We start from the raw sequence: 26,280 nt of genomic DNA on the forward strand, positions 1-26,280 counted from the left end.
TTACAGACTTCAGTCTCTACTTCCTTCATGTTTTCAGGCATTTAAATCTATCTCTGCTTTGTCATCTTCTCTCCCCCATTTGGGTATCTTAGGTGACTGTGACTATACTAGTGATATAGGTAAGTGCTGGTGCCTGTTCCTCTGGTCTCTGGCACTAAGCTAATGAGGTAGAATGTTAGCTCCCTGAAGTAAGAGGCGTTTCCATTTTCTCTTTTCATCTCCAATGCCTAATACAGAGTAGTCACTTAGTAATCTACCCCCTATCCCTACATCATATGTTCTGGAACTAAGAATGTGAGTTTGATGTTTTTGTTGCTTTCCCTCCCATAGGAGACCTCCCTGGTTGGACTTGCCAGTTTGGTCTATGTCTGGTATCTTTTGAGCAGAGAGATCATGTTAAGGAAGTTGTGTATCTGTCCGATTCTAGATATAGTAGCAGCCAGTGGCTAAGACTCAACTGTTTCTAGTTCCTCCTTTTGCTGAATAAGGCCTGCCCTCTCAACACATAGCAGCCCCTTAGGGAAGAAGAGCATGTTGATCATGGGTTTTTGTGGGAGCTTGGGAGTTCAGTGGGGGGTGGGTTTTGTTTGTAGATGGGCCCTGCTCTAGCTGGGCACCTGATTTATGCCTCTCCTTTTCTCTCTGGTTTCAGGGAAAGGATATGCTGACTCAGAAACTCCCGTTATGGCAGCAATCCTGTGCTGACCCCAATAAAATCCCAGATCGAGCCATCCAACTGATGCAACAGATGGCAGCCGGCAGCAATGGCACAGTCATGCCCAGCTCCCTGTCTGCTTCCAAGTCCAACTTGGTCATCTCAGATCCCATTCCTGGTGCCAAACCACTTCCAGTGCCCCCAGAGCTGGCCCCGTTTGTGGGGGTAAGACTGCTCCACTCAGACCATGACTGAAATGATTATTAACAGGATTTGTGTCACTCCTTTGCATTTGTGGGGAACCCTCTGTTTTTAAAATGTTTGGGGAGATTCTTTTCTTGGAGCAAGCATTATTGCTTCCATTTTACACAAGGAAAGGAACTGCCCAGAGAGGTTATGAGTTGTTTAGAGAAAACAGTAAACAGATGGTAGAGGGTAAGACCAAGACCTGGGGCCCCAGCCTCCAGCCCGGTGTTTATGATTGAATGCTTCCTCTGCCAAAAGGAGTGTTTGTGAGTTTGAAGGGAAAAGTTCACAGCCTTGTAATATTCAGGAAAGTGGGAAGTGTGGTTAAGGAGACAGATTTTTCAAGTGTTTTTCCTTCTTTTTGGAGAACTCTTCCAACACTGCCTGTTTTTCCCTCCACAGCGTATGTCGGCCCAGGAGAATGTGCCTGTAATGAATGGAGTCTCGGGTCCCGACAGCGAAGACTACAACCACTGGTCTGACAGGAAGCCAACCCAGCCCAAATCCTTGTCTCCTCCTCAGACCCAGAACAAGATGAGCGACTCCTACTCTAACACGCTTCCCGTGCGCAAGAGTGTTGCCCCCAAAAACAGCTACGCCACCAGTAAGGGGTGTCCTCAGTGACCGTCCGAGCCTCCCTGCTGGGGGACCTCACGCTCCCTTGGGCCAGAAACGCTCATATCTGTTAGTGGAGGACTGGGCAGAGCCTAGTTAGGGGATCTGCTACCATAGGCATCTGCCTTAAACTGTGCATAATGCATCTCTGGCACAAAAGGGATGGGAGTGGGGAAGGTGGAGGAGGGAATAGTTAGCTTCCTGTTATCACAACTTGTAGAACATCTTTCATGAGACCTGAGAGTAAGAAAGCATTGCTAATAAGGAATGTACTTGATGGAATTGTGGTAGCTTCCTAGGGTGCTGCCTTTCAAATCTGGAGTTCTCATATGAATTTTTTTTTTTTTAAACAGTGCCCATCAAAGTGGGGAAGGCTGCATGGTCATTAAAACTGCTTCCTTATCAAATGAGCTAACATATGTATTTTCCAAACTTTAGTGCGTTCTACAAAAGTTAACTAGTCAGTAGTCAATAAACAAATGTTTATTAACATTAAGCATCTACTATGTGCCAAATACATAGGGCAGGTAGGTGATGTGGTAGATAGAGCACAGGGCTTGGAATCAAGCAGACTCTTCTTGAGTTCAAATTCAACCTCAGACACTTTCTAGCTGGGTGATCCTGGGCAAGTCATTTGGCCCTGTTTACCTCAGTTCCTCATCTGTAAAATAAGCTGGAGAGAGAAATGGCAACCACTCCAGAGTCTTTGCTGAGAAAACCCCAAATGGGGTCACAAAGAGTTGGATGCAAATGAAATAATTGAACAACAAAATGTGCCAGGCACTGTGCCAGGCACTGTGGATACAAATAGGAAAAAAAGAAAGAAAAGGTCCCTGTCCCCAGAGAGCTCACTATCTAATAGGTGAAGACAGGAAGCAGAAAAGCCTCAGGGGTAGGGGTAGAGGTACAACTCCCAGGGCTTGGTGGAGCAGTCCCAAAGTCGTGAGCCTAGAACCCTCAGCTCATGTTATCCACAGCCCAGGGTTTCATGTACTTTTACTCCTTAAGCTTGTTGTAATTAGGTAGGAAATTGCTCAAATAGAGGACACCAATTAAATGCTGCATTCATCAGGGGGTTTTATAAAATCCCCGAAGCATAGCTTTTCCATGGGCTCCTTGGAGTCTTTCTCTCCTACGTTTTCTCACTTCCCTGGTGTACGGCAGAGTACTCATTAATTCTGTCTGAGGGAAGGCTTCTGACCTCTTGCTCTCTGTTGTTTTGGCCAGCTGAGAACAAAACTCTTCCTCGCTCTAGCTCCATGGCGGCTGGTCTGGAGCGAAACGGCCGGATGAGGGTCCAAGCCATCTTCTCCCATGCTGCTGGTGACAACAGCACTCTCCTGAGCTTCAAAGAAGGAGATCTCATCACCCTGCTGGTCCCTGAGGCGCGGGACGGCTGGCACTATGGCGAGAGTGAGAAGACTAAGATGTGAGAGCTCCTGGGGCTTTGTCCCTGCTATTGCCTTCTTTTATCTCCTGATCTGGCCAACTTATTTGAATGCTAGGCTGCTCCCTCTATGTGCTGAGGAAACTAAGAAGAGTTTTGAGTTGTAGGAGATAGGAGAGGTCTGGCATCCTAATCTTGGGACCCTAAATCATTCTACTTCTATTGAGTAGTCAGAAATTCGCATTTAATGCTCTAGCCCAACTCACTCATGCCTCGGTTTCTCCAGTTGTCACTATTGTCCTGCCCTCCCACCTCACTTCTTTCCTAGAAAGTCTTTTCTGTTCCGAGATAGGAAGGACACAGATTAGTACTATTTTCAGCTCCAAAACTGGCTTCCTAAATTCTGTTTCTGTGAATTTGCATCTCATCCCCAATGAGGACAGGATGGCTTTGGACAGGACAGTACAGGGGACCGACAACTGCAGGTTTTTGACTCCAACTCTAGGAGTTGGCTACAATTAGCTTGCTTCTGCCTTTACGTCATAGACTCATCCTGTGATTTTGGCCATCTTAGAGCCAAGTTTGGGGGATATTTTTTAAGAGCAGAGTTTTCTCTGGGAGATAACCCAGTCACTACCCTGGTCCTTGGGCCTCTTGATAGTCTGCCCTCTTTGTGTTTAGTTCTGAAAATAATTTGCGATTCTGATGTATGCTCACTGCCAAAGTCCCCCAGGATCTAGGCAATAGCATGGCACTGAAAATGTCCCTTTCCCTCCTTGGGGCATGGAGCCATCTCTATGGGTGACCTGCTTCCAGAAATGAAAGATCTGCAGATGGCCCTGGCAAGGCAGTTCCTGTGGCAAAGCCCATCATCCTCAGTGATGGGATTGTGGCCAGCTGACCCACAAGTGTGCAGTCAGCTTCTCGGCCCTGCCCCTCCTTCTCGCCCCCCCCCCCCCCCCCCCCCCCCCCCCCCCCACTGCCTCTCTCATGGACAGTGTAACTTGGAGAGATAGATCTGAGTACTTCCCATGTTTAAACCTACCCGCATAAAGGGTGGATAACAGTAAAGTGAAAGGAAACAAAGAGATGGGTTGGAAACAGGCAAAAATATCCCCATTTTGTAAATTGAGGGTGATGTGGGCGCTGGAAATTGCTGTGACTGATGGTGGCAGAGATAAAATACTTGAATTTCCAAGTTCCCTACCTACTTGAAAATCCTTGTATATTTTGACTAGAAGGAAAGTAAGTGGAAAGGATATCCCTGGGAATAGTTTTCCCAGCCAGTGTGTGCATATCTCAGATGAGGACACCAGGACCCCTTTTCTTACTTTTGTGTGATTCTCTTCCAGGAGGGGCTGGTTTCCTTTCTCCTATACCCGGGTTTTGGACAGTGAAGTCAGTGACAGATTGCACATGAGGTAAGCCACGACCCTGGAGTCTGCAGTGGGTGTGAAGGCAATAACAACATTCATGATATCGTCAAGATGAATGGATTGTTCTTCAGTTCAAATGTCTCAGCCCCATCCCAGGCATGAAATCAGGCCTCCAACCCTTTCTTCTACCTCCCCCACCAAATAGGAATAGAATCTAGTGTTCAAATTGAGAAGACAGCGAGGTGACATAATGGACAGAGTTCTGGACCTCAATTTAGGAAGTCCTAAGTTCAAATTCAGCTTCAGACAGTTACTAGCTTTCTAATCTTGTGAATATCACTTTTAAAAAATAATCTCTGTTTGCCTCAGTTTCCTCATTTGTAAAATGGGGATAATAGTAATAGCATCCATTTCCCAGGTTTAATGTGAGGTAATTACAGCATGAAGCACTTAACATTGTGCTAGGTATATAGTAAGAGCTAAATAAGTGTTAGGTATTAATATTATTGATGTTATGATTATCATCTTAGATTTAGAGCTAGAAGGGGCCTTAGGCATCATCAAATCCAACTGCCTCATTTTAAAGATGAGGATGCTGAGATCCAGATAGGTGATTTGAACCCAGACCCTCTGGCAGCAAGCCTATACCCTAATTGGCTCCTCAGTAGAAGAAGAAGCCATTGCTTCTTCATTGCTGGGATTAACACATTGGACTCCAAAGCTGTGTCATGTGTGATCAGCAAAACCTACCAAATGCTTTTTTGGGATTAGTTTTGCTCTTTATTTTTTCTGGCTTCCACTTCTGGTGCCCACTAGCTCTCTCTCCCCTCTTTGAGACTCCTCTGCCCCTGCCCCCACCTCAGCAGTAAGGGTCCTGAGTGACCTTGGAAACTCATCTCTTAGATTCAGAGATCGTGGATTGGTAGCCCCATCCCCACATCCTCAGAGGAAAGGCGGCTGGCAGGACACAGGGCGATGGGCTTCTGGGGGACCCTTCTAGGAGGGGGCAGGTGGGTGGTATGTGGACTGGAGAAGAACATGTGATGGGGAGCAAAGAGAAATAGAAAGGGCCAGGAGGGAAAAGGCAAGTGAGAGATTCTTGGGCATGGGTAATGTCTACCCTTAAGGGGAGCCTTCTCTTCCTGGTTGCTCTGGGTTTTGATGCTCACTCTGACATCAGGAATGTCCCTTTCTTATGGGAGAGCAGCTCTGTTGCTGTCTGTCTGTTGTGGGAGGGGTGGGAGGTCCCCATCCAGCAACAGATATACAGGCAGCCTGTGGACTTGGCAAATGAGCAATGTTGTCTATCTTGATGGGTCTTAAGGGGGAAAGGTGGAAAGGAGTAAGCATTTATTTAGCACCTACTACTGCCAGGCACTATGTGAAGTGCTTCACAAATATTATTTCCTTTGATTCTCTCAACAACTCTTCCCCATTTTATAGTTAAGGAGGGTGAGATGGGCTGGGTTGCAGTGACTTGCTCAGGCTCACACAACTAGTAAGTATCTGGATTTGAACTCAGATCTTCCTTATTCTTATACCAATGCTCCGAGGTCCACGTGGCCATCTACTGTCAAAGATTACTCTTGGTGCTGAGAAGTTAGCAGGAGGTGATGGGATCCCATATGGCAATTTTAGGGTACTGCTGAAGGGAAGCACCCTGACAGCTTTTAAGATAAAGGATATGCAGCATATGTTTTCCTTCAAAAAAAAATTAGAAAAACATTTTTGGGGATTTCTTCTGAGTCCTACCTTTGAGATCAGCTTCTAGTCTTGCCTCAGAGGCAGCCTGGTCACACACTCATTGCTTAGGGTTTTTCTATACAAATTAGAATGTCCCAGATGGAAATTTGACAAAATGTTTTAAAATTTAGGCAGCTGAATCAGCAGCTTAACTTAGGCTTCAACCTAGGATCAACTTTTTTTGCTATGTTTTGTTTTTATATAACCTTCATTTCCAAAAACACCCCTCTTCTTCCTTTTCCCCAAGTGAGTCATCTCTTGTGACTTTTTAAAGAACTTTAAAAAAATGTGAGCGAGGATAAAGACTTTCAGCAAAACCAAAGAACATATTAATCATGTCTGACAGTGCATGCACTATTCTATATCCCTAGTCCTCTGTCTCAACAGAGAGGTATGGGAGGTGCATTTTTTCTTTCTTGTCTGTGAAGTGGGGGCTAACTTCTTACAAAAGAACATGATGGGGAGGGCAGGTAGGTGGCTCAGTGGATATAGATCACTGGCTCTGGAGTCAGGAGCACCTGAGTTCAAATGTAACCTCAGACACTTACTAGCTATGCATGTTTTACTTGACTTCGATTGCCTTCAAAACCCCCAAAATAACAGAATGGGATGGTTAGTTTGGACAGTTTGAAAATAGGATTCTTGCTGGTGCTGAGGTGAGATGGTTGTGAAGCCATCCCACCTGCTGGAGGAGGGAGTGGGGATGGAGCAGATGGCCTAAACCTCAGTGCAAATTGTTACCTGGAGAGCAGTGTGACCTTCACTTGCCCCAGCTTCACCTTTCCCTGTTTCCTCCAGCCTGCAACAAGGAAAGAGCAGCAGTACAGGCAACCTCTTAGACAAAGAGGATCTGGCCATTCCGCCTCCAGATTATGGTGTGTCCTCCTCAAGGGCCTTCCCCACCCAGACGGCCAATACCTTCAAGCAGAGACCCTACAGCGTGGCTGTACCTGCCTTCTCCCAGGTAAGGACATCCTGCCTGGACAGGGCACATGACTTCCACTGGCCCAGAGAGAGCTGTGGCAGCCTGGCGGTGCTGGAGCATATCCTGATTGACTTGTCTGGGTTGAAGGCTCAGTACTGGGAAGCAGAGCCATGAAGACCCTTTGGTGGGTGGGGTCTGGCCAGTAGCTAATTGCTTCAGAAATTCCTCTTCATTTTCTTGGGATGGGGGCAGGGGGAGCAGCTCCTGATATGTGAGCAAGGCTGGTTTTCATCGTTTTCTTGTTTGCCACCCCTCCTGGGATATGGAATATGATGCACAGAGAAAAAGTTTTAAAGATAGCAGCAAAAATCTTTATTCTCTGGACTCAACAATAAGTACCTTATGATCCCTCAAACTTTTCCCTTCCATTTGCTAAACTCTTTCTGCCTTCCCCTGAAATATTATTAGCTGAGAGCAGAATCACCTTATTTCAACTTTGTACTATGCACTTTCCACAAGGTTTTGGCTAAACTCTGACAAAATATTCTTCTGTGCCCCCCCCCAACACTCTGTCCCCACACACAGAACAGATTTGTCCTCTGTATGTGTGTTAATGGGGGTGACGGAGGTCTTCCTAGTGATTTCAAATCATTGAAGGATTTTCATACAACTTATAGCTGAGCATTTAAAGAGTGCCAATGGTCTCTGCCAACCACTCCCTCCTCACTACCAGCCATGAGTCCCGGCAGATGCCATATTTCCATTGTGACCATCATGCCCCAACTAGTGGAGACTTTGGGTTTGGTGTTTCCTTGTTGTGGGCAAAGGTGCGATTTAAACTGAGTGTGGGAAAAAAGAGCCCTTTCCCAAGGCTCAGGTGACCCGGAGGAATCATTTGGAACCCAGACAGACAGCCAAGTAAACACCCAGTTGACAATGGGGAACCTTCAGAGCTGCCCTCAGCCTTGTTAGAAACGGCCTTTGTGGTGGGTGGGGACCTCTGATCTTATGACTCAGCTCCTTCAAACAGAGTTTAGGATTTGTTTTTGTTTGTTTATTTTACAAATGGAGGGGGGGGGTGGATATTGCCAGCTTGGACACAGAGGGTAACTCCCTTAACTTGTCACCATCAAGCCATGGGGATAGAAGGGATCATAGTCCATTTCTTCACTCTGTCCTCTTCTCTTCTCCCCTGCCCCCAGGAGAATAATATATGTCAACTGTCCCAAGAAGCCGGATCTCAATTTTGCAAATGGATAATTAGCCCATTAACAAGTATATTGAATGTCTACTAAGACTGCAGCACTGTTCTAGGCACAGAGGTGTATTGTTGTGGGTGGGGTACCAAAATATAAAAGTACTGGTCTTTAGGAGTTTATTCTCTAGCTGAGGAGAGCTAGAAACTTAAGAAATAGAGAATATGTTTTAAAAATACATTTCTGTTGTCTTTTTACATTGCTTTCATATCCCAAATATATTTCTTCTCTGCTCCCCCACCCACCCAAGAACCATCCCATGTACTGTACAGGAACAAGGAAAAGGAAAACAGCTCATTCATACTAAGCAGCATATGGGAGGGGGTACAGAATCTGACATAGTATGCAGGATTCCAAACCCATAGTCCCCTGCCTCCACAGAGAAGCACTCATCTCTCCTTTGGCACTAAGCTTGATCATTATAATTTTGTAGCATTCTGCCTGACCTGTTTTGTCCATTTACATTGCCATAATCGTGTTTTTGTAGTTTTCTGCTTCTCCTTATTTAACTTTGCATGGGTGTATATGACTTCCCATTCCCACATACATTCCTTCCAACTCAATCATATTCCATTATTCATGTATGTACTACAAGTTGTTTGGCCATTTCTTGTTTCCATGGATGTTTGTAGCATTTCTGGTTTGGGTTATTATAAAGAAAATCAAAGACCAATGAAGTCCTACATTATGTTGGGTTGTTTACTCTGTAAACAGTAGTGGCAGGCATTTACCAGGCTCCCATTATGTGCCAGGCACTATGCTTTACAAATATTATCTCCCCAATAATCCTTTTTCGAAGAAAGGAGAGTTCATTGGATGCAGTGGAATTTGAGAGGAGGGAATAGAAAGGAGCTTGTGTTTAAATCCCTGCTACATTAACTTCCTGGATGACTTTGGACAAGTCTCCTTATTTGCATAATGATGGCTTTAAGCCTTTAAAGTTTCTGATCTCAAAATCTCAGATTCCGTATTACTCTTCTTAGCCCTGTCATGTGGTGGGACTTACACCTGTGCTTGAGAGATACTTATAGTCCATAGAGCTGGCAGGCAAGGGTAGAGGGCATTCTGTATTGAGACAATAGCATAATCTGAGAAACAGATCTTAAAAACAAAAGGCCTTGGAAGTAACTATATATAACTTGGTTCTTCAATATATTTTCTTTCCTCTTGTATTTTATTATAGAATCAAGACAAATTCTTCAGGTCAACAACAACAATAGAGGAATTAGCATTAGGATTAGAAATGTTACAAGAAGAAGGGCTCATGGATTTTGCATTTTTCCCTCCTTCCTTCTAGTTCCTTTCTATTCCCACAAGTCAGGTTACCTGCATTGCAGTTTATCTTTGGGGCTTAGGGATCTCGGGCAGTTCAGAGACATCAGTTCTATTTCCTGCAGCAAGGGAATTGTCCATGGAGACCTCTTGCCCATAGATCATTATTATCCCAGAGGGTGACTGTATCTTGGTCAGGCCATTATAATGAAAGGGGAGCCTGGGTGCAGCTAATACGCAGATGTCTGTTTGACTTTTGGATTGCAGTCAGGAAACTTATCTGCTTCTGTTGTCCCCCTTTTCCTCACCCTTGAGCTCACTGCATGTCTTCTTTTGGCACTGACCTATATGAGGGAACAGTCGTGTGTGCAGGTGTTGCATTTGCTTGCTGGTTCCCACATTTGCATCCTCCAGCTCTCCCTGACATACCCTTTCTCTTCTCTATCATATTGTTCTCTCTGCTGCTGCTGCTGCTCCAGAAGAGATTGAGTCGGGGGTGGCGTGTACCCTGCCATAGCCTGCGGGGGTGCTGATGAATTGGGAAGAGTTGCTGTATCAGGCCCTTCTGTACCTCTCCCTCCAGGGGTGAGATACCAGACTATCGGCTGCTAATACCTTCAGTTTGTGGTTCTCAGGCCAAAAGCAGGGATGGAGAAAATGCTGCAAATTGGCATTTTTAATGTTCTGAGGCCAACTATTTTGTCATATACTCTTGGGGCACTTCCTTAGGCCTCTGTCCTATGGACATACCTTGGTCTTCATAACTGGTCTTGCTATTTGGGGGGAGTTTTTTTTTCAGGGGACATACACAACATCTGGTTAGTTTATTCCTGTTTTCCATTTCTGCCTGTGAATTGAGTTTCTGTAGTTTCTAGTGGCATTAGAAATGAAAGATCCACAGGCCAGTGTTGTATCTTCCCTGTTTGGCAGGTATAGACCCATCAGAAACCCTTATAGTTGCTCCTGTAGCCAAGACCCTATATGAAAAGTGCCAGCAAAATCTGAAGTAGATCCAGATGAGTTCCATAAGTGCTACCTACCAGTAATCACCCAGTCTTAGCATTGAAATCAGTATATTTCTTTAACCTTTAGCTAATTACAGCCAAGTTAGGATTCTAGAGAGAATGAAATCAACCCGAACTCAGCCTCTTAGAGACCAGTCATGGGGAAGGGCATCAGGGTATACAGCAGGTAGTCTGCAAGATTTAAGGATAGGATGAGTTACCTTGGCCAAGAATTGGATGTAAAATAAGATACAAAAAAAGGAAGAAGAAATGAATGTAAAATTAGAGGTTGAATACTGGTACTGAAATGAGGTGAATATTGCCCCCTGAGCTCATCCTGACTGCGGGGGTGTCCCCTGAAAGCCGAGTGTGGCATTCACATCCCCACCTGATGGTCTGGTGTGAAGCCCAGTGCACTTCTCCTGAGACTGGCTGCGGGCTGAATTCACTCTCTCTAGACTCTTCAAAGTCTGTCGGTAACTTTTTTAGAATTCACAACATGTAGAGAAAGGAAATAAGCTTGGTGGCCCCTATCTGAACTCCCATCTAGGCCCCCTCAAGAATACCAGTTCTGAAATCAGTCTTTGAATTTTGTCTGTTATAAAAGTCAATGAGGCCGTATTCCTTCTGAAGCTTAGAGGAGTAGGGAGATTTCTCAACCTCATTCTTTATAATTTATGGCTTATGATGTGAGACTATAGCTTTTCCCAGGAGAGTTTGCATTGGATAGTACAAGGATAGTATCGAGAGTACCTTCTATGGGTGAAATGAAGGATCGCTGTTCTTTTGTGCATCCTTGGCTATGTTATGTGTCTTACATGCATCTCACCATATGAAAGCATTCAGCTTGAGCAGACAATTATACGTTCCAGTTAAATTTACTGTTAAAGACTGAAGCTTCAACTCTCTGATGGACAGCCCCTTGGCATAGATCAGAGCCACTGCTGTGAAATCATACAGCTGCTGAGTGTCTAACAGAGAAGTTATGAGCTCTTGCCCCAGTCTTTGGGAGCAATCAAGGGGGTGGGAAGATACTTTTGGGATGGTGATGGCCTAAAGGAAGATATTGAATCATTTTTCCCAACGCTTGAAAAAAATTTAGTTTAGCCCACCTCAGCTTAGGAGGATGCCCTGATCCTCTTCCTCCAATTGGATAATATGTCATTTAGCACCCCATCGTCGCTACCCAGGTCTCAGCACAACAGATGTTTTCTTACTCATTCTATTTTGTCTTCTCATGGGGTATATTACCTCTCTATCTCCACCTAAGTAAAATCCACTTGCTTTGATAACTAGAAAAGGAGAGGAGCAGAGAACCATTCCTATATTCCAGGGGTCCTCAAACTTTTTAAATAGGGGGCCAGTTCACTGTCCCTCAGACTGTTGGAGGACCGGACTACAGTAAAAACAAAAACTTTGTTTTGTGGGCCTTTAAATAAAGAAACTTCATAGCCCTGGGTGAGGGGAATAAATGTCCTACATCTGGCCGCAGGTCGTAGTTTGAGGACCCCTGCTATATTCCTTTTCATAAGAGACCAGACCCAGCTTACTTTTCCTGTCTCCAATGAGTTGAACAGGGCACATTCTCAGGGGTTGGCTGTGTTAGGGTGCAGCTCTCACAAACCTCACACCTGACATGTTGATTATTCTTTGGCTTCCCCAGGGCCTAGATGACTATGGTTCCCGATCCGTGAGCAGGTAAGAGTACTTTTTGTTTCTTTGTTTTCTACCTTACCTTGGGTTTAAAGTGCCACTTTTAGGCTCAGGAAGATGTGGAATTCATTAGTTAGAGAACTGGGGTGGGTTATTCTCAAAGGCAGAGTAAAGATTACCTCCACAAGTCTGGATGGCAACCTGGAAAGAGTGGGAGGGAGATCTGGTGGGTAGGATTGATGGGCTGATGTTAGGGATCAGGGATTAGGGATACATTTATGAAAAAGTCATGTTCAGGCTGTTAACTCAGTCACTGATCTCTAGGAATCCTTTCCACTATCAGTGCCCTCATTGGCTAATTTCCAGAACCCTTTTTTAGATATGTTTTTCAAGACTGGACAGCTTGCTTTCAAGTTGGCTGGACAGATCCCTAGGGTATCTGGATGATAAATAGCAGCTCCCCAGCTCTATTACTCCTTCCTTTACCCAAATTAGAGTACATTGCCCCATTTGGATTATCCTGTTGATCATGAAATAGGGTAGAGGACTCCATGTCCATTATTATCTCCTTTTGGTTATGGCAACCAAACAGGGTCATAAGTTGACCCCTCATGGAAATTTGTTATCACTGCATCAGACTACTAGAGATTTTTCCTAGGTCAACATTTTTGTAGATTGAGCCGGGCATCCGGCAGAGAATGTTAGGGTCCCACACCCATATCATTAATTATCAGACACTTTAACCCCTGTCCTCTAATCCCTTGTCTTGACCCTCCAGAAGTAAGCAGTCTTCAATTTCTTGCTATATAGATTCTTAGAATTAGAAAGTCCTGACCCCTATCTGAAGTATGAAAAATATCTACATATGAGGAAGGCCTGATTATATAGCACTGGGATTTTCTGTGACTTCTGGGAAAGCTTGGCTCACCTGGCAGACAGAGAGCCCTCCACCCTTTTGAAAGGTGCAGGGCGTTTTCTTACTCTAAACTTGTGATCTGTGGCCCAAAATAAGTGATCAACCTAAAAAGGCAAAGAATAGAACCCACCTAAAGTGAAATAGCTAATGGCCCCAGCTATAGTTTGTGCTACCTTCTTCCATCCTTCCACACTGGGGGTGAGGGTCCTTAGAGAAATTAAATCATAGTCCACTGAGGTCTGCCAGGAAGGGATGCCCCCGGAGCTTCAGAAAAGAGATATTGCATGGGAAGGGTGGGTAGACCTGTGTGCCTGGGGTGCAGGGATGGGGAGGAGCAGGGTCTATTATCCTTTGGATACACCATGCAGTGTTCGGTCTGGCAGTTCTGTACTTTTCTGTTTCACAGTGGCAGTGGGACTCTGGTCTCAACAGTGTGAGGACCCCTTGACTAGAAATGGCACCTGCTGCTTTGAAGAGATTTTCTGCTTCTCTTTCCCCTCCCCTTCCCTGCCTTGATTTCTCAGATTTATTTGGTCTTTTCCTTTTTCTTTTCTCCCTTCTTCAACTCATTGGTTTGTTCTTGGGTAGAATTTTTTTCCCCCTTGCCTTTTGGTTGGTGACATTTTAAACTCTGTGATCATCAAGGATCCATGGTGCTGCTTCATTCCTGTTTCTTTATTCTTCATCCCTGCCCTGCCTCCAACTCTGGTCCAAAGCCTTTCAGAGTACAAACTGCCCAATGGGGACTGCTCCCTTGGGGAGTGGCAAGCTTGGATGCAGTGTCTACAACCTTTCTGCTGCCTCCTTTTCCCCGCATACTTTTGGATGTTGACAATGCACTATCCTTTTCTAAAGCTCTTTCCTGAGCCATGTTTAGAGTCTGAAGGCCAAAAACAAAAAAACAAACAAAAAAAAAAGCTCAGCAGATAAAGGACTCCCTCTATGGCACCCCCCAAATAAAAACACACTCATTCACACCACAAAACAAAACACATCCAAACCCAATATGCATGGATTATGGTGTACGTACTGTTATTATTAATTTTTTTTTCAATATGACTTTCACTGGGCTCACAGCTCAGTTTCTTTATTAGGAAAGGGAAGGCAGACTAAAGGCTCTAGAGAGACTAAGGTCTTTCTCTTTGAGGGCAGGCTTGAAATGCAAACCCCCCACCTCACCCCCTGACCCATCCCCCTTATTCCTTTGCCCATGGGTGGCATATAGAAAAAGTGAATTGTCAGTCTTTGACCCACCAGGAAAGCTGGCTGGCTCTCTGTGAAGAAGAGTTGGGACTTCATGCCCATCTGCTTAGAACCCAGCCCAAGGAGCCAATCAAAAGCGTCTTTCTCAATGAAATTGTTTTATAAATGTACATAGAATATATATGTATATATATATATCTTTTTTGTAGCAGGGTATTGTTACCTCACTTTAGTGCACCTGGGTAGGGACTGGGGAAGGAATACGCACCTGACTAAAGAGAATTCCAAAGACCTTGATCGATTGATCGATCTGTCTATCTTACCTATAGTGATAGATAGATAAAGATTATAGGTATAGATATAGATATATATTTTTTTCCTCCTTCCTTTTGGAATTATTCCTTAAACCAGCTTTGCAGATTAGTCCCTACCGTGTGCCAACCCTCCTTCCTTATAGGGGTGCGGTAACACAAATGACATTGAAGAATTGGACCTCATTTTCCTGGGCAAGTGGCTGTTTGCAAGGCTGCTTTAAAGACCCGGGCCCCAGGCTGTCCCTTTATAGGGAGGGGTGGGGTAAGCAGGCAGTCTCCTGTTGCATTCTTTCCTAAATGCGGTCCGTCTTTTTGTATGTCTTGGTCACTTTAGAAACAAACACATGGGACTCAATGGCTACTGGTATTGTTTCTTCACCCACTGAATTCTGTCTGGGAAGTGAGTGAAGGGCCAACAGCCCCACTTTACCCTTTCCGTGTTGGTGAAAGCCTTCATTGTGAAGCCGTAGACACTTCCTTTTCCGGTGTGATTTTAAAACCTCCTACCTACCTGTTGACTAGGATGTTGTTGGCAATACATATGATATGTAGAGAAAGAAAGCAAGAGAGGAGTTCTTGTTTTGTGTTAAAAGGGGCGGGGGGAGGGGGAAGACAGAACACGGACCTATGTACTAAGAACCCTCTGTGTTGGGTTGATGATATGGTAAAAGATCTTAAATCCAGGGGGTTTTTATGCTCAGTGGATTGAATGTATACACAAAATAGCAAAACTTGTATGAAGATTGTAAAGTACTGAAAAATCTTTTTTTTTTTTTCCTTTTCCTTTTTCCTTTTCCTTTTTTTTTTTTTTTTTTTTTAAATCTGAAGAGAAACGTGCCCTGTACTGGAGTAAATTGTTTGAATAAAAGTTTTATTTATTGCATTGAGTTGGGTTTCAGTGACTTTTTTGAGTTTTCCTGTTTTGTCAGTGACCAGACTTGGGTATTGGGCCTATGAAAAAGAGATGGCTGCCTCTCTGGAAATACTTCCACAGAACACTTCCGATGCCTCATCATGGCACAGAGGTGTAACCCTGGCTTCTCGGAGGCTAGCCTATAAATGCACAATCTCTGAGAGCATCTAAGCAATCCGCAAAGGCTTCAATTATAGGTTCAGTGATAGAACTAAGCTCAGACCACTATTCTAGTCAAAGACAGAGTGGCGGCACATCACCACAAGTGGGGCCACAGCATGATGATCCGGTCACACAAACTCTTGAACAAAACCTACTCTTTCATAGAGGCCATGTATGTGTAGGCGTGTATGACAGTATGATGTAGAAAGAGAGAGAGAGCCAGTTTTCTCTTTTCTCTCAGTTGATCAATGTTTCTAGTCCACTGGTTTTACTTCTCTTCTCAGGATAACTCCTCAGAGATAATATTGTGAGAGGAAATAGTTAATGACCTGATGGCCTGAAAGAATAAACTTGATTTTTTTTTTTTTTTGGTTTTTTAAAAAGGTATTCTTTTTCCTTCCCTAAGCAAACAAGAAAGGGACTAGCTGGTATGAATGTGACCTGGGATAGAACGTGTGTTTGTAAGGCTTGGGGTCGGGGTGTAGAAAACCAAGCCCAGAGTTCTCACTGCTTTGATTCTTCAGTTTGATTGGAATTGGAGAACTTGCCTTCTTGGTCTAGTGGCTCTAGTAAAGGTCATTTGATGTTTTGCTTGCTAGTCTGTGCTCTATTCCCATTTGTGGGACACGTGCTCCATGAACTTACAAAAAGTAAACACTTGGAACCACCCGAGCAGTTGATCAAAAGGAAGTGAATTGATTTGATATTTCTTTCCCCACCTCATCACCCCTAAGTTGGCTTAAGCAGCCTTAGTCTCCTTTCCTCTGTCTATACCACTTTTTTCCCTCCAAAGAGTCAAATGTGTGTTCTTTATTTTTTTCTCTCTCAGCAGAAGCAGCGTGCAAATAAAATCCTGGGTGCCAAAGTGCCAACGGCTCCATTGAGCTCCTTGTTCTCAGATTAACAAAATACCCTTTTGCTTACCCACAGTGTATAGGCTCTACCTCTCATACCAACTGCATTTTGTTTTTATTGCAGCGCTGATGTTGAAGTGGCCAGGTTTTGAACTGCCCCCCCTGACTAGAGTTAGTAAGTTGCTCCAAGTCTTCATGTGCCAAACGATCCTCACTCACTCCCTGGTGGCTCTGGACAGACTCCTCAGATGTTGGCCAGCTTGAGCAGCTCCCAGGCGGGTGTGGGTGGGCTGGGAGTGCTGGGGATGGCGGCAGCAGCCCCACTGACCCCACCTAAGCACAGACGCTGGTCTGGTCTCATCTCGGAAGCTCAGTGGCCAATGCCTATGAGAGTCTGTTGAGAGCCGTGGTTTCTTCACTTGGCTCTAGTCCTTTGCTTTCACCTTAAATCCATTGGAAAAAGGTTGATTCCCTCCTTGGGTCCTGAAAATGGATTTTCTCCTCCCTTTCCTTCCCTTTGCCCTCCTCTCGTCTCCATTCAGTCTAGAAGCTTCTGGTTTCTCTGTTGCCAGCCGGCCACACGTGTAGCTGCACGTCCCATACCCATAATGACCTTGGTTGGCCCAGCATCCTCTTCTCTCTGCATCACTCCTGGGGTGTGGGGTCTGACTAGCTCTTTGGGATTTTCTCTCCGGCTGCTGCTGAGCCCTTCCCAGTGCTATGCTTCTGCCACCAATCAGGAATGAGTCATTTACCAGTGATCAGGCTTTCTTCAGAAATGCTTTCATTAGTTCTCATCAAAAGCAGTTTAACCTGCTTGAGGATTTCCTTTGGTGTGTCTCACTCCTTGTATCCATGAGGCGCAGAGCGTTTAGCTTTTTCTCAAGTGCCTTTTTCATCCGCACAGTCTGGCCTGAGCACTGGCCCCTCTGAAGTAGGTGAGTATTGCTTTGAGGAAGCAGACCTGGGGGTGGAGAGATGCTCCCTCAGCCAGCGGGCAGGGAGGGGTATGGTATCCTGAATCCCGAGCTGGCCGGCTTCCCGCTCCAGGATTGCCCTGAGCCTCAAGCGAGGCAGCATTTTGTGGTCTGTTTCCAAAGGGTTGCCATCTGGCTGGACCTGCCACCCAGGGAGCCAGGAGATGAATGTCTATCTTTCCCCTCTTCCCCCCCTTCTCCCCCCAGCAATATTCACTTTCCCTCTCCAAGTTTAATCCACTGAATGAACCTGGAGTAAAATAGTCATTTGGTCATCTTGTCTGGGAGCCTATCTTTGTGTGGGATGTGAAGCAGGGTACCTAGTTGGAGGTGTGTGTGAATTGTTGTCGGTTTTGTGTCTGTCGGAGCTCAGGGTCATGTTGTGAGAGTCACCTACCGTCTGGTCAGTTTGGCTCGGCTGAGGGAATGCTGTGCCAGGGGCCCTGGGAGGCCAACTTCTCTGGCCTCTGCTCCCCCCTCAACTCAGCTGGTGTGATTCTGTTCTTGCTTGTCTGTGGTCCCCACTCCCCACCCCGCCAGCTTCCTGCCCTTCTGGCTGGGCTCCAGTGTGTTTTGTTTAATCTCCCTGCCTTTGTATTCAGCATATTTCCCTGTCCCAAATTTATACAATGAGAAGAATTAAATTTCCCAGGTCGGTTGTCTGGCTTACAGAGGATTTCAAGGATCGATCCCTGCCAGGCTAAGGAATAGATGGCCTCCTCCTAAATAAAGGGGCAGTGAGGGAATAGCTTCTATGGATATAGCACTTTATGATTATAGATTAGATTTCCTTTGAATCCTCCCAAATAGTCTTGTGAGAGAGAAAGGGTGAGTATTTTCCCCATTTTGCAGATGAAAAAACTGAAACCCAGAAAAATCTGAATAACAAAAAGTTATAGTCTCCTGACGTGCAAATCCATCCTGAGTCTAGGACCTGATAGACAAAAGGCCTTCTCCGACCTGGGCCTCCTTGAAACAAATACAAGTGATTTCTTCCCCTTCAAATTCTCCCACCATAAGCCTAGCATCCAGATTTGAACAGGAACATCTCCTCTCCTCCCAAGATCTAACTTCTTAGCCCCAAGCTTGGCCACAGCCTTTTACCCCTATGACAAAATTTTGGTTAGCAGATAATCAATCCCTCGGTGTGACTCTGACACACACACACACTCACTCTCTCTCTCTCTCTCTCTCTCTCTTCCCATTCTGTTTTTGTTTCTTTGTCTCTCAATCTCTCCCCTAGTCCCATCACCTCATTCAAAGTGCACTGCCCCAGGTATTTTTCTCTTTCCCCCTTCACAGCTATATTAGGGAGTTCCATCAAATTCAGTCCACCAAGGTGATCCCAGGCTGGGCTGGCCTGGACTAGAACTGGGCTGGGCTGGACTAGACTAGACTAGGCTGGGCTGGGCTGGCCTGGCCTGGCCTGGCCTGGACTAGAACTGGGCTGGGCTGGGCTGGGCTGGGCTGGGCTGGGCTGGATTAGACTAGACTAGGCTGGGCTGGGATGGGCTGGACTAGAACTAGGCTGGACTAGGGCTGGGCTGGGCTGGGCTGAGCTGAGCTGAGCTAGGCCAGGCCTCCATCACTACTTTCAAGGCCTGATTACCAGCCAGCAGGACTACAAAAGAGATTCTGAAGGAAGAGAGCAAAACCAGCTATATAGGCTATGGGATGGATGACTCCCAGTTGTGGCCAGAGCTCTCTCTACCTTTGAACTTACTTGGAAACACTGTAACTGCTTCTAGTGTGGGACTGTCCCTGACATTCCCTGGGAGTTTTATGCTGGAAGAGTTGTGGGAAGGAAGTCCAGAAGTCCTGGACCCCTTCTCCTTAGGGAGCTTCTGACCAGGAAGCCAGCTTTCCTGTGGAGGACGTTGGAGTTCAGTGCCATCCCCTCTAGATTCTGTGTGCCAGTATAGAAGGCTCGTCAGCATCAAGGACAGTCCCCAAAATGCGGATAAGTCTGCCACCAGTTGTTTTCCCTTCTTGAGGAGTTGATGCAAGCAGATGTTTCAGGGAATTTGTCCTCCTTGTTTGCATCCTACCCGACCCCACCCTTGTTCCTTAGGTGAAGCTCACTCCGAGAGGTAGGGCAACTCCAATCCAAGGTCTAACATACAAGAATTCTCTGCAAAAAGGCTACTTCACAAAAGAGAACTGAGTACTGATTGATCCAAGCTCCAATTTTGCTGATTTCTTGCAATTACAGTTAACCTCCCCCTAGAGATAACATTGAATTGGGTACAATATTGGCGAGTCACCACTTATTGCAAAATGGTTTTTGTTTCATGCTTTTTTGGGTAATTTTTGAGTACCTTTTACAAGGTCATTTAGTTTTTAAAATGTAAAATGTTATTTCTTTTAAAAAAACTTGATCACAGAATGTGTTTTACATTTTTGATTTTTTGTGAAGGAGATTGGACCCATAAATTCTTTGTGTGGCAGAACTCCTGATAAAGAAATTGCCTAAAACTTCTAACCTTGTAGTAGATTTCTTGGAACACCTCTGTGATTTTCCCATGGCAAGTTAGTGTGTTTCAGATTTAGTGTCCCAGGCCGGATCTTCTTAACTCCAAAGCTGATCCCTTATCCCATACATATACATATACACATATAGCATATAGGTATGTATGTGTATGTATATATTGGTTTGCCGATGATATATGTTATATATGTGTAAATAATTTTGCCAAGTTTACCAGTGAAACAGATAAATATGTACACATATTTACAAATTTAAACATGTGTATATACACACAATAACTATTTGAAGAAAGCCTTTCTGAGGTCTCTTTATTTCAGGATCTGAAGAAGGTGTCCTTGTAGAGATTGTACAACCTTAAAAGAAATTGTGCAAATGGAGGCTATGTGGAGTGACCATCTTGAGTTTCCTGGAAATGTTTTTTTTTTTTTAATATGAATTTATTAAGTAAAGATCTTTTAGATTTGGAATATCAATGGCCAAGGTCTCCCACTGCATCCAGGGTCATCTCCACTGATCCTCACCTATATCTGACCACTGGACCCAGATGACTCTGGAGGAAAGAGTAAGGCAAGTGACCTTGCACAGCCCTCTCTCACTTAAATCTAATTTACTTGCATGTCATGGCATCACTTCCTTGATGTCATGATCCTCTTCAAGAACAATGGACAAACAACCACAACAATAATATTGGCTTACCAAGTTCATATATATATATATGAACATTTGCATATGAACACAACATTTGCATATATATGAAAATAATTTAACCACATTTACCAGATATCATTATATACATGTTCATATTATGAAAATGTATGTTCGTATGCATAAAGATGTTTATGTATAAACATGTAATATACACAAACATATATGTGTGCACATATCTAGTATTTATATAGCTCTTTAAGTTTTGAGCTTTAAGCTTTATTTTTGAGCTTAATGTTTTATCAAATGCTCTTATTATCCATACTTTGCAGATGAGGAAACTTGAGTAAAGCAGAGATTCAGTGGTCTGTCCAGGGTCACATAACAACAAAGTATCTGAGGCCAAATTTGAATCCATATTTTTCTAACTCCAGCCCCAATGCTCCATCTCCTTTATCACCTAGCTGACCCTCTATTCAAAGGTCATGCTGAATCTCAACATAAATTCAGCTAATTACAAGTCCATCATCTAAATTTAATTTTAATTTTTTTCATTCTTAACAATGAGCAATGAACTGCAGTGCTTTTTAAAAACCGGTGGGTTTTTGTTTACTTTTGCTTTTCTTCCATTTGGAGCAATAGCTTCAACCACTCTAGCCCTCTTGATACAGAGCTTTGGGCCTGGTTGTCAGAAAAATCTGAATTCAAATTTTACTTCAGACACATTCTGGCTATGTGATCTCGGGCAAATTACAACTACAATTTCTTCAACTGAAAATGGAGATCATAGCAGCAACTACTTGAAACTGTTGTTAAGATCAAATGAAATAATAATTGTAAAACCAGTTAACAAAGTGCTTAATAAACAATACTTCCTCCAGAAATCTGAGGACAGGCCTAAGTTTGAAGATTCTAACTTGCAGAGTTGGACAATAGGTGCTAATTTTCTTTTTAATCATAACCACTACCCAAATTATCAAATTAGAATAATGGAAAACATGAGGGGATGAAACTCTTACCCTAGTGAATTCCGTTTTCTCACCTATTACGAGAAGACAAAAATTAGAGGGTGAAGAAACCACCAACATTTAAGGTAGAACCAAGAAAATGAGATGTTCTGGATTTTGTTGTCGGATACAGAAAGCCTACCTTCAAAAAGCATGATGGAAGGGAACCAGGAGGTGAGGAAGAAAATCCTGAAACTCACTGAAGACAACTTTGTCAGGTGGATCTTTATGGAATCAACCTTTTGGGGGGGAGGGTTATCAGTCTCTGCTTCTGTTGTCTCAAACTTCTGGGGCTGATGAAAAGCAAAGGTTTGCTGACCAGGGGTTCTTAACTTACAATCCACAGAACTTCAAGGGGTCCATGGATAGACTTCAGGGGTTCTGTGAATTTTCATTTTTAAGCATTTTTGCTAACTCTTTCAATGTAATTGTTCTTCTTTATAATTCTATATATTTTGTTTTATGCATTTAAAAACATTGTTAGGAGGGATTGGTAGGATTCACCAGACCACCAAAAGTATCCATAGTACAAAATAGGTTAAGAATCTCTGGTCTAGACTGAAACAATCTCCTCACTGTTGTATTCATTTATTTCTTAATTTCATATTCTCATTTAGGCCAATTTCCTCTCTCATGAGAAAATTGCTTTCTAAGCTTAGATTCCAACTTTTGACAGTTTTGCTGTCTCTGGGCCACTTGATGACTGCCAGAAGCCTATTGCCAGATTTAGTAGCAGTTAATGACTTGAAGAAACACTTTACAATCATAGGAAGTTCTGCAGTTGAACCAAGAAGATTTCCCCAATCACCTACCATATTTCCTTTTCCTTTTCCTTTTCTTCTTCCCAATCTCTTTTTAATAAGCACATAATAATGCTTCAGTACATCCCATCCAGTTTGAACACAGAGTTTCAACACCATTGTTTTAATGATTGAACTCTTGTTTTTCCTGAAGAAAACGTCTCTAGCATGCATGCTATGATTTCTTCTCCTTTTTGTTGATCTCTGGTGAGTGTCCAACCTCATAAGTGTCACAGGAGCAATTTAGAGCTTGAGGCACAGAGCTTTGGCAGGAATGAAGATGGGGCTGGTCATGGCGTTCCATTTGTATAAATGTTTATTAACAAAGCATTTGTATTTATATACAAAATGCCATGTCAGGCACTTTCATCTAATTTCATATGAATTAATTTCAAAAGAGTGTTTGAAATGCGATCTAAATACTAGCTATTATATATTATTGGTCACCAGATCAAATACTTGACTGCTTTTTATTGCTTTGAAAAATTTACAAGCGTTTATTTTCTTTCCCCTGTTGAAGGGGAAGGAGAGAAAGAGGGAAAGACAGAGAGGAAAGAAAAATCTCTTCTAGGAAATATACATAATTAAGCACAGTAGATGGGCCAGTGGATAGAGTTGGAGACATGAGTTCAAATGGGGGCTCAAACTTACTATCTGGGTGACCCTAAGCAAATCACTCTAAGACTTGTCTTATCAGGAAACGGGATAATAATACCTCACTTCATTTGTGAGGCTCAAATGAGATAAAATATGTTCAGCAGGCCTTCGAGCTCTAGAAAAAAGCCAGCTGTTAGGTCTCAGTCAGATTCAGTCCTTCCCTTTTGTGCGTATGGGAGGGTGGGGAGATGAAAAAGGGATGTGACATATGCTTCATCTTCTGTCACGCCATGTCATGCTCTGTCTTTGCATTGACCAAAATACAACTTGCATAAGCAATTGCAAGATACTTCCTAAAAAGGAAGGAAAATTTCCCTCCTCCGATTCATGCTCTGAAAATGGTTTGTTCAAAGACAGATCGAAAGCCTTCCTGCTGGTCTGCATTTCCAACCAGTGGCCATTTCCTTTGTTCCAGAAGAGCATATTTCTTTTGCCAGAGCTCACCCTAGCTTACAAAGGAAACCACTGGGGGAAGCTTCAGGCTGGGTTGGGTTTGGTTTTTTCCCTTTACAGTAATATAGTTCCTTAAGGCGTTCCTTACACACATGGTAGGGATTGTTCCCTCAGGCTAGACTTTAAAAAAAAATTTTTTTAGCTAAATAAAGGGATAAAAAAACATGATTTTATAACTAGCTGATATATAAACACTAGGCCCCAGACTCAGTCACTACATCCACTCAGGTGATGATAATCAACTCCTCACTGTTTTTGAAGGCTAGGCAACGACTTTAGCTATAAAATGTTGTGAGAGATTTTTAAAAGGTAGAAATTCAGTAGAAATTATATGGTTAATTATCCTGAAATATGATAAATTTACCTTTGAATAAGTAATAATAACTTGCATTCATATGTAGCATTTTATGGTTAAAAAAGCAACTTGGCACATATCTCATTTGATGCTCCCAACAACCCTAGGCGGTGCTGGTGGTCAGTTATTTTTCAATCATGGCCAGCTTCCTGTGACCCCATTTGGGGTTTTCTCTGCAAACATACTAGAAGTGGTTTGCCATTTCCTTCTCTAGCTCATTTGACAGATGAGGAAACTGAGGCAAGCAGGGTTAAGTGACTTGCTCAGGGTCTCACACTTGGAAGTGTCTGAGGTCAGATTTGAACTGGGGAAGATGAAGCTTCCTGACTTCAGGCCCAGCTCTCTATCCACTTCACTACCTACTTACCTTATTATCCCCATCTTATAGATGAGGAAACTGCAGGGTCACACAAGCTAGTTAAAGATCCAAAGCAAAATTTGAATGTGTATCTTCTTGCTAACTTTCCCTGCTCTTTATAGATCTGTTTCTCAGGACAAGGAAGGAACAAATGCTTATTTTTGCCAACTTCAGAACCTTTTTATTTACCCTTTTTCCTCTATCCATAAGCTTTTGAGCTAATGGAGCCAAGAAATCCCTTGTTTTCTCATCTCTGCAAGAATAACTGGATGTAACTGGTTGCATTTCCTCTACTTCTAATCTCTTGAGATCTAATCAGAAATGTAAGCACATAGTCACTCATTTCTACTTCAAAAGCAACCTCCAAGCAAAGAGGGCAGACATGGAAATGGGGATTGATTTCCCCTTGGAGATTCTGCACATCCTCAGGGCATATATATAAGAACTATCAGGATTTCAGAAGGATAGACAGTTATTCCATCACATAGTTTTTCAAAAGTACCTTTTTTTTTAGATGATATAAGAGCTATGCCTCTCTTACTCTTTTTAAAAATCATTCTTAAGAAGAATATTTCTGTAATCCCAAACCTTTCATTTTAAGGAGGAAGACAATTTTTTTTCCCCTCAAAATTCTGCCAGTTTTTCCCCTGGGCTTTCACAGTTGAGTTTGCCTCTTGCCTGCCTTTCTTACTCTTGGCTTGGATGAATATGATCTGCCCCTCCCTTCCTGTCCCCTAGCCAGGTCCCTGGCAATGAGTTTATACTTCGGCTCTCTCCAGCACCATAAGGTAATATGCCAGTCATGAGGCCTTTCCTGGGAACCTTCCTCCCCCCCCCCCCCCCCCCCCCCCCGTGCCTTAAGTTGGCCCATTGTTCTGTCCGTATGTGATGTTGCTGTCCAAGGGAAACATGCTGAACTTGTCTCGTCCCCATCGCTTGCTTTGTGGGCGCTCATCCTTTAAGCCTGGCACCTGTTGTTTGGCCCGCCCTGGACCCCAACTCGAGGATGATACAAAAATATAGAGGAGCCTTCATCCATTTCCGTCCCTCACGGTATTCTGTCCTTGTCTTGTTCCATCACGCCTGCTTGGATCTTGTCCCTTTGGCTTTGACCCACAGGGTGGGTGGGCAAGGATGTGTCAGATGGGGTGATAGCAGTCCCTGGGACCCTTGCTTCTCTTCGGAGTAGCTGGAGAAAATTCTGAGGCTGCTGCTTTGGGCCCCATCATTTTCAAGTCTCTCCTGGAAGAGCCGTCACTCACTGTTGCCAACCTAATAATTGTAATGCGGGTCCCTGCTGGAGCCTAAGATGTGGCTGTATAATGTGTGTGTGCATTTGTACGTGTATGTCAGAAACAATACAAAAGGCTAGTATCTGGATGTACCCTCGTGCTTGCTTTGGGGCTTTGTGAGTGCTAGGGACGGCTGTCCATCTGTGTGTGCATCACATAATGTGATCACGAGACATTGTTTGTATCTGTGTGTGTGACTATGTTCCTGTTGTGTTGGAAACTCCTCCAAGAAAAGAGCTCATCTGCTTTAATCGAGGTGGTATTTGATTGGAACTTCTGTTCTTATTAAACTCTTCCATTTGGGTGATGTTTAGGGCAGTATTTTTTAAAGTCACTGGATACCCCTCTTCTAAAAGCCCCAATTTTTTTCTTCACCCTGCTCCTATGCAGCAAATTTCTGCTTTTGGCGATGGAGAATGGGGTAGCTAAGAATGTCACATGGAAGGGAGTCAGGCCCTCACTTCTCCTTGGAGTGGCTGCAGAAAAGCGACTGCTTTTGGCCCTGTTATTGTCAAGTCTCTCCTGGGAGAACCATCCCTCCCTGTTGCCAATCTAACAATTGACCATCATTGTAGCGTGGGACTGATGGAACATTCCCACCAAATACTCTGGATGAAAATAATTGGGGACGGGGGATTCTCCCACCCTCCCTGCCCTCTCCAGTGGGTGGGCATGTGACCATGCTTTGCTGTCTGTTAGGTGCCCTCCAGCCACTAAAGGGTACTTCCCCTTGGCCTCTTCTGTTGACAGAAGC

The 26,280-nt window shown here is 43.9% G+C and overlaps 1 protein-coding gene across 5 annotated transcripts in view; it reads left to right on the forward strand.

The window, feature by feature from the left end:
• BAIAP2 (BAR/IMD domain containing adaptor protein 2) overlaps window positions 1-26,280 on the forward strand; it is a 173,018-nt gene that overhangs the window by 144,460 nt on the left and 2,278 nt on the right. The window contains exons 8-14 of one of the 5 annotated variants that reach the window (XM_031965612.1): window positions 653-880; window positions 1,304-1,505; window positions 2,744-2,945; window positions 4,256-4,324; window positions 6,821-6,986; window positions 12,143-12,177; window positions 16,619-16,669. In XM_031965612.1, the coding sequence (XP_031821472.1) occupies window positions 653-880; window positions 1,304-1,505; window positions 2,744-2,945; window positions 4,256-4,324; window positions 6,821-6,986; window positions 12,143-12,177; window positions 16,619-16,646 (930 nt within the window). In that variant the 3' untranslated portion in view covers window positions 16,647-16,669. The other 4 variants (XM_031965613.1, XM_031965614.1, XM_031965611.1 and 1 more) reach the window with 4 other exon arrangements.

Source organism: Sarcophilus harrisii, chromosome 4 (genome assembly GCF_902635505.1).
Source record: "Sarcophilus harrisii chromosome 4, mSarHar1.11, whole genome shotgun sequence".
Classification (NCBI taxonomy): domain Eukaryota; kingdom Metazoa; phylum Chordata; class Mammalia; order Dasyuromorphia; family Dasyuridae; genus Sarcophilus; species Sarcophilus harrisii.